This window comes from Onychostoma macrolepis, chromosome 20 (assembly GCF_012432095.1).
Source record: "Onychostoma macrolepis isolate SWU-2019 chromosome 20, ASM1243209v1, whole genome shotgun sequence".
Classification (NCBI taxonomy): domain Eukaryota; kingdom Metazoa; phylum Chordata; class Actinopteri; order Cypriniformes; family Cyprinidae; genus Onychostoma; species Onychostoma macrolepis.
Genome location: NC_081174.1, coordinates 26,429,050 through 26,443,916, shown reverse-complemented (window position 1 = coordinate 26,443,916; position 14,867 = coordinate 26,429,050). Strand labels below are relative to the sequence as shown.

General features: G+C 38.4%; 1 protein-coding gene and 1 long non-coding RNA gene across 2 annotated transcripts; one reads left to right on the top strand and one right to left on the bottom strand.

Moving 5' to 3' along the window:
- Positions 1-293: 293 nt before the first annotated feature.
- Positions 294-12,714, bottom strand: si:dkey-206f10.1 (adenylate cyclase type 8). Its single transcript, XM_058755054.1, has 18 exons — positions 11,776-12,714; positions 11,434-11,583; positions 11,147-11,277; positions 10,803-10,914; positions 10,532-10,659; positions 9,397-9,555; positions 9,001-9,202; positions 8,689-8,874; positions 7,679-7,779; positions 7,356-7,560; positions 7,027-7,125; positions 6,771-6,943; positions 6,592-6,673; positions 6,292-6,450; positions 2,895-3,041; positions 2,718-2,810; positions 2,487-2,607; positions 294-2,037 (listed from the first exon to the last, which is right to left on the bottom strand). The coding sequence occupies exons 1-18, from the start codon at positions 12,664-12,666 to the stop codon at positions 1,610-1,612; spliced, it is 3,567 nt and encodes a 1,188-aa protein (XP_058611037.1). The 5' UTR covers positions 12,667-12,714; the 3' UTR covers positions 294-1,609.
- LOC131526685 (uncharacterized) lies at positions 1,930-2,949 on the top strand. The gene is made up of 3 exons (XR_009267516.1): positions 1,930-2,044; positions 2,539-2,681; positions 2,811-2,949. It is a non-coding gene; the product is annotated as an uncharacterized LOC131526685 (long non-coding RNA).
- Positions 12,715-14,867: the final 2,153 nt, after the last annotated feature.

Below are 14,867 nucleotides of genomic sequence, written 5' to 3'. Positions count from 1 at the left end.
AGGTGTTCGTTACAAAAATAAAATACCACGATGGTAGCCATACATGCTACGTGCGTCAAAAAGTAAAAAAACAAAACAAACAACAAAAAAAAACTTTTGTCTTATTTTAAACCGTTTTGTCTTCATTAAAAAAACAACTGTGGTCAATAACTATATTTTTGGCGGGAACAGTGGTTACCATGGTAAAGCTTTTGTAAAGGGATGGGCACAACTGGATTTCTAGCATAAAGAAAAGAACAGACAAAAGGCAAATATATTAATTTATTTTCATTCATAATTTTAATATGCGCAAATTGTTTCATTATACAAATGCATGTAAATAGTTGCATAGTACTAGAAGAAAGAATACCATGGTGTTATCAATGTACATTACAGTGAAATATAAAGCAATTGCTACAAAAGACTATAAAACCAGTTAATCTGTGTGGGTGTTAAGTATGACATTTTATGTTTTCAATACAACACTGATTATTAATAAGTGTATTTTGGTAGATAAAGGTGGTAGATATTTTGGTATATAAAACAGTATAGTTCAGTACAAAGGCAACATAAAATGGCTTTTACACATGTATTTTTACATTGTAATGGCATTAAAATGTATATTAATATAAATGAAAATCAGAAAAAACCCTCTTATATTCAGAAAAAGTAAAGATTATTATTATACTATATTATAAAACTATATTTTACCCTTAAAAACAAATAGACATTAAAAAATGTAAAAATTTTCTGAATCTTCTTTATTATTCCTGTGAGATACAAAATAATTTTAGAGATCATAGAACTCAAAGAAGTAACAGTTTGTGCACAGTTTGTATCTATGGTACATATGAGGTATTTTTATGCTATCATGGCATGGATGAGGAAAAATTCTTGTAAACTGTAAAAATTCTTTTTCACATGATTATCTGAACATGGCTGTAAGTAGAGTAAAATATATATATATGCAAATTTTCAAAGCATGTAGTGTATCAAGAACCTTACTAAATGTGACCCTGGACCACAAAACCAGTCTTAAGTCGCTGGGGTATATTTGTAGCAATACCCCAAAATACACTGTATGGGTCAAAATTATAGATTTTTCTTTTATGCCAAAAATCATTAGTATATTAAGTAAAGATCATATTCCATGAAGATATTTTGTAAATTTACTACTGTAAATATATCAAAACGTCATTTTTGTTTAGTAATATGCATTGCTAAGAATTCATTTGGACGACTTTAAAGGTGATTTTCTCAATATTTGGATTTTTTTGCACCCTCAGATTCCAGATTTTAAAATAGTTGTGTCTCGGCCAAATATTATCTGATTCTAACAAACCATATTATGCTTTTCAGATTATGTATAAATCTCAATTTCGTAAAAATTGACACTTAAGACTGGTTTTGTGGTCCAGGATCACAAATGTGTGGCCCAAGTGAAATTTATGAAAATATACAGTATTTATGAAATCGGTACAAAAAAAATAGTCATTATTCTACTTGTGTTCTATAGACAAGTCCACATAAGGATTTTATAAGATATTTGAGGTATCCTTTTGAAGATGAAGGCAGTGTTTCAACTGAGTGTCCAATTAAGTTATGGTAAATACTGGTTTGGGGTTTCATATCATAATTTGAAGTTGTTAAATTTGTTGTTTGGCAGAGTGAAACCTCCATTGGTACCTCTCTGTTTCTCTCTGTGAATGGCCTGTAAAAGGCCAAAGACCACAGCGGCGAGAGTGGTCCTCCCACTCCGTCCGTTCTTTCCTCTGTCTGCAATCCCATTGCTTGACAGCTGCCGCCTTTTAGTGCTGATGAAGTATGTTCGGACATGTCCCTTTCTCTCACTGACGCCCTTTATGTATATCTCACCACGCAACTCTAGCACAAAGCCCCAGTCCGCTAGAATATTACGTGTGGCCTCAGGGACCTGAATCTTTCCACTGACTCCAGTACTGTCCATTCGACTTGCCAAATTCACTGTCATGCCCCAGATATCATACTGGGGTTTGGTGGCACCGATGACTCCAGCAACAACAGGGCCGTGGGCAATTCCTAGGAGGTACATTGAAGTTACTCATATATACTCATTGTTATTGCCATAAATTACAGGTAACTGTATAGACTTCATAATCAGAGTAGCTGACATATTTAAGGAGATGGGGAAAAAAATACATTATTTTACAATAAAAGTGTTTAGCGAACAGGGTCTGTCAAGGTCCAAAATGGCAAGGCATTCAATGCTATAGGAATAGATTGAAAGTGAAGTTGGTGTTTGCTAAAAATCTTGCTGAACGTGACAAGAAACAAAACAAGGCTGTAAGAAACATAAGTACACAGTCTTCTCACTCTGTCATACGACCCATCTTTTGTGGAAACGTATTGTGACCAACACCTATAGGTGCACAACAACAGTACAAAATCTTTACTTCTATTTCTATTTACACAGAAATCATCACATTGAATATGGCATATACTCTGAGGTCTATTCATTGACCCATTACCAACGCGGAGCTGGAAATTGTTTGAGGAATGTCTTTTGTTGATCTCTTTCAGGGTCTCTTGCATAGCCAGAGCGAACAGAACCAACTCACTGAGATGATGCCAGTCATTTACAACACGAGACTGTCAGGATAAAACAGAACAATTTTGGTGCATAGACAGTTGATGGGAAATTCCAAATGTATATAATCAATGAAGTAGGCTAATCAAATTTTTTTTAAAACATAGTTTACCTGTTTATCAGGTGATAGACCAGACGCTGCCATGTAGCAACTCCCAATGGTTTTGATTTTCTCAATGTCAAAAAAATATGTCTCCTCCAACAGCTTTTAAAGAGAGAACCAAAAACAATGATGGCTTTATAAGAGAAAAACAACAGCAAAAAATACAACCTTTCATCAAAGTCCTACCTCATCAAAGTCTGCAATGATCTCATTGAGCAGTCTGAGACACTCAACTCCCCCGTGATTGATCTCCTTCTGCTCGTAGTATTCATTAAAGCCAGCGATGGAGGCAAACATTACTCCCACCTCATCATAGGAATGAGAATACAGCTCCTAGAAAAAGACAACATGAAGTTTGGGCCTTTATTTGGTCTTTTTTGATGAAAGGGCTAAGAAAATCACTCTGGACCCCTCACATCCAGCACACTCCCTCTTTGAACTGTTGCCGTCTGGTCGATGCTACAGACCTCTGAGCACCAGAACGACCAGTACAGGAACAGTTTCTTCCCTCAGGCAATCCATCTCATGAACACTTGACAATAAACGTGGAACACACAACACTATAATATATTATATATTTAACACACATACTTATTTACATTTCAAATTTGCACATATCATAACTGTACATACATAATAGTCTATATTATATATTGTGTTTTTTGCTATTTTGTACATTGTCTATTTTGTATATTTGTATATTATTCTTTTTATTCTTTTTATTATCTGTGTCTTGTCTTGTCGCTGTTATTCTGTTGCACTGTGGAGCTTCTGTCACTAAAACAAATTCCTCGTATGTGTAAACATACCTGGCAATAAAGCTCATTCTGATTCCGAGTCAGATTTTTAGTTGTTAGTGGTGCATCATTATTACCATAGCTTAAAGGTCTAGGGATCTAAATGATACCTTAAAGGATTCCTCCACACCAAAATGAAAATTTTGTCATTAATCACGTACCCCCCCCATGTCGTTCCATACCCGTAAAAGCTTTGTTCGTCCTTGGAACACAATTTAAGATATACTGGATCAAAACCGGGAGGCTTGTGACTGTCCCATTGACTGCCAAGTAAATAACACTGTCAAGGCACAGAAAAGTATGGCAGATGAACTGTTTTGACAATGTCTTTTATACTTTTCTGGGCCTTGACAGTGTTATTTACTTGGCAGTCAATGGGACAGTCACAAGCCTTTCATCTAAAATATCTTAAATTGTGTTCTGAATATGAACGAAGCTTTTACAGGTTTGGAACGACATTGGGGTAAGTGATTAATGACAAAATTTTCATTTTGTGGTGGAGTAACCCTTTAAATTGCTATAGAAGTTAATGATACCTTAAAGGGGTCATCGGATGCTCATTTTCCACAAGTTGATATGATTCTTTAGGGTCTTAATGAAAAGTCTATAACATACTTTGGTTAAAATTTCTCAATGGTAGTGTAAAAAACACCCTTTTTAACCTGTCAAAATCAGCTTTGTTTTCAGCAAGCCATTCTAGTCTGTGTTGCTTTAAATGCTAATGAGCTCTGCTGACCCCGCCCCTCTCTTCCGTGGGGTGATGAGCAGACTGTAAACTTCAGCCGCGAAACTTGCTAACTAGCATATATTAGGAAAGGCGATTTGCAAAGATTCATAAAAAACCCTAATACTCACTTCTTCTGTAGATGAAGCTGGATAACAAATGATTCACGTGAACATAAACACATTTAGGCAGATCCAGGATCATCGCATTCCTTTCAAAAACGAAAGTAACGTTAATCCTCTGCGTCTTCAGTGGCTCAGATGTCGGGAGTAAATAACAACTGCTATGTTCATTATTACATCCAACAACAAAACACCTCAATTGCTTAATTGGAGACATCTTGTCTTCCCCTGCACCGGAGTCGACACAATTGAGTGGGGGAACTATGATGTCACTTTGTAGGCGAAAACCCGGAAGCGAGTTAGCATTTTAGCGCTTCCGGTTCCAACGTCCCAGAGTCAATGGGTTTTTTGAATGGGATTTTGGTTAAATCCCTAAAATAAGGTCCGTGGTTCACACAGGCTCAAGATACTTTCATGTTTTATTCTACGACATGAAACACACCAGTTACACCACACTCGTGATTTTTTTAAGCTGTTCTGTTTCTTAAAAAAGACGGTTGCTAACAAGTTGCTAAATGGGACTACAGGCGCTGTCGGAGACATTAAACGTCATCGCGCTGAACAGTATATCAATTTAGTATTTTCCAGTTGAAGATGCTTGTTTTATCGCTTTACTGACACGGAGACTCTCCACACCATAAGGTAAACGCATATTACGATTATTACATGTAAACACCACATTTGCCGGCTTCACGTGGTGAAAGTTAAACTTTAATGATACATATTGCTTAAAGGCACGTAAAAATTAAATGTTTGTGGCCACATGAAGCGGTTAGAAAACATAGATTGAGGATTTCCTTGAAGCACGGATTAAATAACATTTTGTGTACCAATCCTAACAAAATGAGAGCTGAAATGTGGTACTTTGTTCACTAAATATGTTTAATCTTACCATATCCAAAAACTCGCTCACTCTGCTGTTATTTAAATACGCGGGGATACGTTTTTAATTAAAATATTCATATTAATCAAGGATTTATTGACTTTTAATGCACCTTATTTCGAAATGTACAGAAATACGTGCTTTAAATGTCCTTTAGTTATGATTATTTCATTTCTTCACTATACTATTTATTACTAATGTCTCATTTCAGTTTTAGTTTGTCTCTAGTTTTGTATTTATTCATGAAACGGTTCCTGTAGCGTGGATTAAAATTCATATACAGAGTAAATCCTTCACTGAACATGTTAAAAATAAGTTTGAAACAGTTCTCGGGATTGCGGTGGTGGTGACGCTGAAGGCGAGCGACTATGGTGCTGTAGTTCGTTTATAGCCTAAGTTTAGCTTTTCAGTTCTGGCTCTTTTATTTCGGCTTCAAAATTCATCAAAGTTATATTATCTTGTCAAGATTATCTTGATGGACAAAACGTGTAAGTTTCATGAACTATGGTTGAACACAGAGCTTATTTTTTGCGATAATCCAAAAGCGTATGGGAAAATCCTATTGGCTTTTTGTCGAGGGAAACAGTTTCATGCTAACCGCCGATCCGCCTACAAAGTGACGTCATAGTTCCCCCACTCTATGGCGGACAGCTCTCAGCTCACTCAGGGCGGGTCTAAGGTAAGACAGCCTTGTCAATCAACTATTGTGGGAGGGGCCTGTGCAGAACTAGGTCATTCTGATAGGAATCTCAGAACAGCCTGATTTGAGAAAGGGGATTTTAAAATAGGGATTTAAAAAAAAACACTGTGTGGAATTTTTATCATTATAAGGTGGATGTGTACACATTTATGTTCAAACAACATGTAAAGTGAATTTTGCATCCGATGACCCCTTTAAACTGCGTTAAGGCGTGATATTTCTCATCTAAGCTATCAGACTTTCTCTCTTTATAAGACCACCCTAGCATCATGGGAGCAATTTTTACAAAGGCAAGCACCACTCACATTTATAATTAACATAATCACTGATAGTGGCTTACATATGATTCTGATGTACCTGATCATTTCTGTTCCTTTCAAGGAAATGACGAGCAACGTGTGCAGGCAGGATGTTATGCAGCAGACACTCATTGTGTTCCCTCAGATCTCTCATCTCCTGCACTTCCTGCTGAGCTTGCAAACGCCACAGGAAGTCTAGGCGTGTTGTTGCTTCCCACTGAATCAGGGAATAAGCAAGACCCACAGAATAAGGATGTATATTCCATTTTTTTGTACATTTTCCCATTCCTTGCTAGTTATATGGAATGGAGAATGCAGTGCTTCAGGGCAATGTGTAGTCAAAACTGAACACTCATACCCGTCGACCATTGTAGAACACAGCTATGACAAACATTGCCATCAACAGAATTGAGACTCCCTTTCTTCTGAGGTATTGAGACCTTGTAAGTATAAAATGCAAATAAATTTTAACCATATGAACGTATTTTAAAGCCATTTTTAAAGAGAGTATGTTAGAGATCTAGCATAGACACTCACCTGCCTGACTGTTCCTGCTCTGGATAATGTACATACAGCATGTGGAAGGACACTTCAATGAAGTAAGTATAGATCACCACCACCAACAACAGAATAGCCAACTTTAAGAGAGATCTCAGCCTCAGGAACACAGCACAGGTCACCATAGAAACCACCCCACTTAGAACGAAGAACTGTATGCATAGATATAATAGACATGAAATGCAAAAACAGAGATGGAGTCTTCACAACAGAACTGTTTAGACAGAAGTCACACCTCTGGATACGTGCAGGCAGTAAGTGGCTTCTGGCTGGTCTGATATTCCTCTGTTTCACTGGTGCTTCTTTCTCTTGTCTCAGTAGAGTTACACCACATCTGGATAATCATAAGATGAAGAATTACAATGAATGTCAAATGGTGCTTGAATCAGCAACCTTACAGATACTAGTCCTGAACTTTATCCACTATGCCACACCACCCAAAATTACTACATGTATGCACGCTATAGAGGCAAACTGATGACATTTAAACTGGTAGATCAAAAAAACAAACTTTTATGGGCTCAGTGTTCCAAGTTGCACAAAACAAATTCTTGCAAGTCTCACCATGTCAAACAGAGCCATGCCAAAGTTGATGGCTATAGCTGTGACAGTGAGAAGGTTCCGCATACTGTTGTTTTCATGGATCCAGCAGCAGAACTGCTGAAGGACACTGGGAGAATGTTTGAACTCTTCAGCCAAGACCATCATAAGCAATAAGAGATATCCCAGCAAGAACAGACAGAACTGCAATGCTGTCCAGTAATACAACCTGTAGGTAAGACAATGAAGAAAAAAGGGAATGGCAGTTTAACATATCAGTGGTTTGTAAAAGTGACAGGAATACAATCTTTTTCAGGTGCTGAACATCGATTGACTAGACTCTTTACCTGGGTACAGGAATGAGGGCTTGGACGGCCATGAGAAGAAGAAACATGATGAAGGAGCATACTAGATTGGTCTTAAACATCTCATCCCTTACCTGAGAGAACTGAACCATAAAGCAAAATATCAAGTCAGAAACTTCATATGTTTTGATCAATTGAATTGCTAAACAGTTTACATGATCTGACAGCCTACCTGAAGCAATGTTGTAGTCGAGAACAGTGTTGGGGAAAGTTACTTTTAAAAGTAATGCATTACATTAGTAACTAATTGCATTACTTTGTTACCTTTTATGGAAAGTAATGCGTTACGTAAAAGTTATATTTTTGGCAAATGTAAAAGCCCTTTCACACCAAAAGTGAAATGAATAAGCCTCAGGCTGAAGGAAATGTAAATTCAATTAGTAACGTATTTAATTTTTGCAGGTTTGCGTCATATTCTGAGTTTGCATTTCCCTGTTTTTATTCATTTTGAGGTATCCTACATCTGTTTTTGTGCAAGTGAGATGAGTTCTGATGCATGTTGACATTTAGTCTAGAACTACAGTAAGCGTCATGTTCACACAGCGCACACAACGGCTCAGCACAGTGACAGGAGAGCTGTTAATCAAGACATGGTAAACAAAGTAAAAAGAAACTCATACTGTAGTTACTTGTAATGCGTTACCCCCAACACTGGTCGAGACAAACTCATTCATGTCCAAGTCAAGACCAGAAGAGGGTCAAGTTCACATGCTCCTGCGTCCATGACAAGACCCAGTATCAAGTCCAAGACCATATTTTTATGGTCTTTGATCTTGTCGTGGACTCGGTCTTGACTTCTATCCTCTTTTAGCCTTAGCCTTAGTCTTGACTCAGACCCGAATGAGTTGGTCTCGACTGCAACACTGATCCGAACTGTAAAAATGCCAAGTGCAACCAATTGTAAATACCCCTTTTTTTAAGTTTGCCATTTAAACTTAACAGCTAATCAACTGTTTCCACAAAACAGACAGGTCACATCCTGCCCCTTATACCTTCTCCTCAATGTGTGTATCTTTAAACACCAACGTGGCTGAAGTGATGTGCTCCTGACGCATGCGCTCACTGCTGCGAAGATCGATAGCATGCTCTATCCGTTTGTTGATCTCCTTGGATGTAGACCTGCACACTGAGGATGTAGGAAGTTGTGTGTAAGAGCCTTGGGAGAAGGAGGCCAAGATCTGTAAGGTTAAAGTTCACCAGAGATGTAGACCCATTTTACAAAAATTGTAAATCATCATCAATGTATATCTTTCTTCTGCTGACATAGAGCCAGATATTAAATTAATGATGTTGCTAAATAGAACCTCTTTGTTCCAGGGGCGGTGGTTTTGCTGAGTTTTTAAATGATCTGCTTCCATTTCTTCTAGATCCTCCTCCTTGTGGCAGATAAGGAAAGTGTCAATCTTGTGTTTTCGTAGGAACTCATTGCGCTCATATCCACGCCCGTCCTCCGTTTGGTAGCTTCCATCCAGACAGTTCAAAGTAGCACGTGAAATGTGGATGCGTCTGTTGACAATGTAGACAATCAAAAGAGAGTGTTACACACAATTGCAGTTCTTTGTAAAAGCCGAGTCAAACTGTACCAGCATTGGTAACTAGTTTGTTTAAAGCATAGAGCAGTTTGAGGCAATGTAACATTGGGATGTGTTTATATGATGTTTCTTGTGGTAAATCTCATTTATGACGTTTTGGTCACTCACCCAGGGATCCCCCCTGCTTCCAGCATGTTGGCAATGCCTACATCCCAAGACCACACATCAAACTGCCATTTTTGTAGACCCAGCACCCCACAAAGAACAGAGCCAGAGTGGATCCCAATTCGCATATCCATATCAAAGTTCAGTTGTTTCCTTACAGATCTAAGAATATACAGATAACGATTCTTGATGACTTACTGTACAAATAAGTTCAGAAGGATAGTAAACTAATATTAGTTTAAGTACAAAAATATATGTGTAACCATAAATTCAGTTTTCCAGAATTAGGCAACCAACATGAAGTTCAGTTTATCTAGCATTCCAGTTGTTCATGACATGCACTCCTATCTTCTAAAGCACACAATATTTGTATATTAATACCCTGAACTCTTTTGGTTATCGACGTTTCATCAGGCGCACGCGCCTGGACCTAAGTTAACTTCCGGTCTGTATTTGTTTATCGGTCTTGTTAGTGGCGCCGGCTACAAACGCAGTTAAAGTTAAAGTGATGAGTAATGAAGTTGGGCTCAGGTTGTTGTGCTGTGGGATGTGTTTCACATACATTTATTTATTTGTGGCGACCTGCCACGATATCAAAACTGACCGATTTTCCAAAAGGCTTCGTTGAATAAACATGAGCACGTAACGCATGTTTAAAAATCAAAACGAGGCGCAGGTGTTTTTGTATCACTGTATTTCTGAAGGAACACTGTCTTTAGAAAATGTTCGATGTCTTTTTCATTTCATCTGGCATGTTATATGCCTGATAAAGCAGCGTTTGTAAGCTCAGCGTTGCTTTGTGTAACGTAAAGCCCAACAGCCGTTTCCGGGGAAACCGCTAGTTCTCCCGATTTAAAGCGCCTCCTGCTGGCAGAGAATGAATTTGCATTTTTAATAAGTCCGTCCAAGTAGTTATCGCTGCATCTCAGTCCGTCTGATTTACGTAGCAAACATATTTTGCTTGTTATCAAAACATAATCTACTCTAGAGGGACTTAGCTGTTGTTACTGATTGTATTTGGATGTCTACCGGAAGTTAAATTAGGGCCACAAAAGCGCGCATGCGCAGTAACGTTTGTTTATGTTGTTGCCGTTTAAACCGTCTATACAGGGAATATAGGAATGGGACTGTGCTGTACCGAATGGTGCTGATCATAGCTAGTCCCATCTCCACACAGCAGCGGGCATGTGCTCGCTGAGGCTCTGGTACCCCAGATACACAGTAGTAACAGTCCCCTAAGATTTTTATTCTCAAGCAGTCATATTCCTAAAAATACAGACATTGGAATCATCAGTTAAACAAGACTTAGGTGAATTTTAAAATGTAATGTGGTGTTTGTCAGTGATCTTAAATGATAAAGTTCTATTGGAAGCACTAACTTCAAAAAATCATATAAATTGAATGCTTACCTCGGCTAGACGGTCGAAACGTCCAAAGAGCTCATTAAGTAAGCGCACTAACTCCTGAGCAGACATGTTCATGGATAACAGTGTGAAGCCCTTTAAATCCGCAAAGAGGATACTGGGAAGGAAAGATAATGAGTGTAGAAATGAACAGTAAGAATTGAGTAATATTTTTCATTACAAGTGAAACTGCTAAAACATCTTTAAACATCATGAAACATCTTTTCGTGAGTATCAAAACTGCATATTACATATTTCCAGTGGCATTAAGGTGTTGCTTTTGAAAACCAAATGATCTCACCTAGAAAATTCTAGCACTGAAACATTCCTTGTTAGAAGCTATGAGATACCTGACATCTTTGTACTGATGGATATATATTTTATGAAATTGCTGTGGATCAAGATCATCATCCATAGAAGTCATATCGGCAATCATCTCCAAGGCAACAAAGCGGGGCAGGATCGACAGCACCAAACGCTCCTGAGGAGGACACAAAAGCTGACCTCAGGTATTTTCATTAAACCAAGTTTACACATACGAGATATGTTCTTTCAATCATTTGTATTAACACTAATTTGTTAATGGACAAAGGATACTGGAATCTCAGCACAACATAAAGACTTAAAGTCCTTTTACCTGTCTCTGGTTTTCTGTTTCTAGTTTCATGCGGCCTTCAATGCAGCGGCGTGTCTCAAGAAAGGCTTGTCTTTGGGACCGGTCAGTCAGGTAATGAATGAACAGACCTGCCACATTCATGCTTGTGTATAGTAAAGCCTTGGCGAGAATCTAAAGAAAAACCAAGAGGGCCATTGAGAACCAATCTCTTACTAAGGAAAGGGAAAGGAAATGGATGTGACTGAAAGAACTAGACCGACAGATGATACGCTTGATAAGCCAAGGAACTCATACATCCATCACCATATAATTGGTCATTGACCCATCCATATATCTATCATCCATCCACCCATCCATTTCTACCTTTCTTAGCAGTCCCACTTCGCTGATGTGACGTATTGTCTCTGCAGTGAGGTGCAGTATGGAGGTGAGTGTGCCAGCTCCGATAGCCCAGAGCAGTGGCAATGGCAATAGAGTGTATGTGGCAAACAGGGTGAAAAGTACATACCAGGACTGGTCTTTTTCCAACCCGTATGCCAGCCCACCCAACACTTGAGTAGTCTGTGACAGCCAGCTAGCCATACCTGCGTAATGCAACCATCTTGGGGAGTGTGAGCGTTTACAGGTGAGTACTAAAACACACAGGGCAATTGCACAAGCCATGAAAAACCCCGTACACCAGCCTAGCAGTATGTCTGAACTGTCCGGCACCAGGGCCAGGTAGAGCAAAAGTAGGTGCAGTTTGGCAGCTGCATCAATAATGTTTGTGACAACTAATGAGGTTCTTCTAGTATGTGAGGAATGGCGCTGGTAGAGTTTCTCAAGGTCTTTGGATTTGAAGATGTGTCTCAATGTTGGCACATACACCCCGTGGATGATATGGCCCCAGTGGACAAAAAAGTCAGCATCACTGACATAGTCCGCAGATGTTCCAGTTTGAGTACTGGATGCACTGCTACGTTCCCCGAAAAACGATGGATGAACTCTGGCAACCGAGGAACGCCGTTTAGTCATACCCCGTGATGCTTTGCTGCGTATCTGTTGGTTGATTTCCTCGATATAGGCATCAGTGACATGAATTTTCCGGGCTGGCTCAACGCCAAACTGCTGTCTCATCCCCCGCTGGCTGATGATATGTTTCACAGCGTTTTGCCACAGCAGTTGTTTGCGCCGCAAACCTGGCGACAGTGGAGTAGGTATACAAGATGGTGGCTGCATCTTGTGGATGTCAGTCGTGTCGCTGAATGTTACCATGGCTTTTACAGGTTTATCTTGCCACCATTACCCAAGAGTTAAGGACTCGCTGAATCTCCCTTCAGAGTTTAGGTGGCCCATTAAGGGTCATCCACGTCTGAAAAGATAAAAAAGGGAATTACATCACATCATATGTATTTTCTATGAAGCTGAAAGCACTCCATTTCTGCTTCTGAAATGAAAAGTAAAATATTTTCAATTAGAATTTGTTGCTTACTGTATTAGTTAAATAAGTTACAACATTTTATCCCATTGTTGACACCATCAGACTGTTAAACTGGACCTGTGATGTCACCATGTGCTCTAAAAGAGGGAGCCAGATTTAGCACTGAGCTACATAATACTGTTATCTGCTATAAACAGTCCCTTTCTGTATGGCTCCATCTCAACATACACAACCCATCCCACCCACACCTGAGATCCCAACTTAAACCAGCTCTTCCTCAGAAAGCATAGATCAGTTTACAGATTTCTTAAAGCTGAATATCATAGTAAATATTTTGCTAACGTGTTTCTAAAACTAGATAATAGATTTGGATAAGCAAAAGCAAAATGCTTATATAAAATTCTAAATACAGTAATTTGGTCAAACATAATTCTACACTAATAAAGGAATTGGCTGGAAAATATTATAACTTACATATTAGGAGAAAAAATAAAAACTGTAAAATACATAAATATACAAAAGAGGTTTATACATCATCATGTAACAGAATGGAAATAAAAATTATTTTGCTTACCTGTTAGATAATAAACCTCCCAACGCTTCTTTGTACATTTTGCTGCTCTTTGAGAAATCCACTTGTTCAGCTCCATCAAAAAGTCTTTCCTTTGATTCTCTTCATCCTACGTATTGTTGTTATGCATTGTCACAGTATGCAGCAAAGGAAAGTCATGGACAAAATACCTACACCATCTATATTCCAACGTGGCGATGAAGGAGAAAAGACAGAAGAACACGTTTTTCTGATTCATTGAGCTGAGAAGTGATCAACAGATTGCCACGCCGAAAGCGAGACGGAAGCTCAAGTTGCGCAAATAGGATTACTTACTCAGCACTCATGCCCTGGCTACTCAAAGCATCCATCACTGACGTCACATGATGCACAGTAGAGAAGACCTGAGCTAACAAGAGCCTTCCAGGGTCAGAGGTCAGTACCTTATCAACACTTCTGGGATATTTCAGTAAATAGCTCTCTTATGAAATATGATACGTTGATATAAGAGGTAAACAATGTAAATTAGTAATGATTTGTATGCAAAGAATGCAAAATAAGTGCAGATAGGATGGAAATCCATGTCATGGCACATTAAACTTAGACACTGCATTTATATTTAAAAGAATAGAGAGATTAAATATAGAGGCTGGGCAGAGGAGTAAACGATACCAAAAGAAAGTATCTGATTGGCTGAACTGAGCTAGGCAGGTCAGTAGGATCAGGTAATGTTGGCTATAAGCTGGATAAAGTACTTGAGATAGAATTTACTAATTGTGCACTATGCACAAGACCTCGGACAGTGACCTGATGAGGGGCAAGTCTTGGGATCTCACAAGATAAAATCAGAAAATGCCAAATAATAAGTACTGTTGTTATACCATGATACAGTATTGTTGTCATTTGATTCCATCATACATAATGCCATTTACATTATACTTCAGTATACTTTTTTTTTTTTTAAATAGAATTTATTTAAATGCGTATAGGCATACTTATATAGACATGTTTACTGAGATGCATTGAATAGCATGATACTATCATGGTGAAAATCCAAAATAACACAATTTGGTAGTACCACTGTACTCTTTAGAAGACGTTTGTCCATAACCATCGTTCTGAATCTTTCTTAAATTAGTGCACATTCTCAATTATAATTTGATATGTTCATGAGTGCAACGGGAGTCGTACGTCCTGCAATAAACTTGCCATGATATTAGGGGTTTGTTGGTGGTTGCTGCAAATTGCTAGACTTTGGCTAGTGCGATCTGATGATTCATCCACTAAGAAAAAGTGGTCTGATTGCTTAGAAAAATAAGGGTTAGGAATATTTGGGTTAGGGATTTCATTAAACACTTAAACCTAAGTATATGAAATGCTTGCCTAAGCAATCACCACAAATGAAGCTTCGCATAAGGAAAACGAGGAAACACTAGAAAAAATAATATGACTTTTGAACACATATGGTCACCATGGATGAGATAA

Bases quoted from the DNA above. Each gene is read 5' to 3' on its own strand.
- si:dkey-206f10.1 (XM_058755054.1), bottom strand. From the start codon at position 12,666: ATGGTAACATTCAGCGACACGACTGACATCCACAAGATGCAGCCACCA. The intron at 9,556-10,531 runs GTACAGCACAGT...GTATATTCTTAG, and splicing joins GCTATGATCAGCACCATTCG to ATCTGTAAGGAAACAACTGA. The intron at 2,038-2,486 runs GTAATGGGTCAA...TGTACCTCCTAG, and splicing joins CAATTTCCAGCTCCGCGTTG to GAATTGCCCACGGCCCTGTT.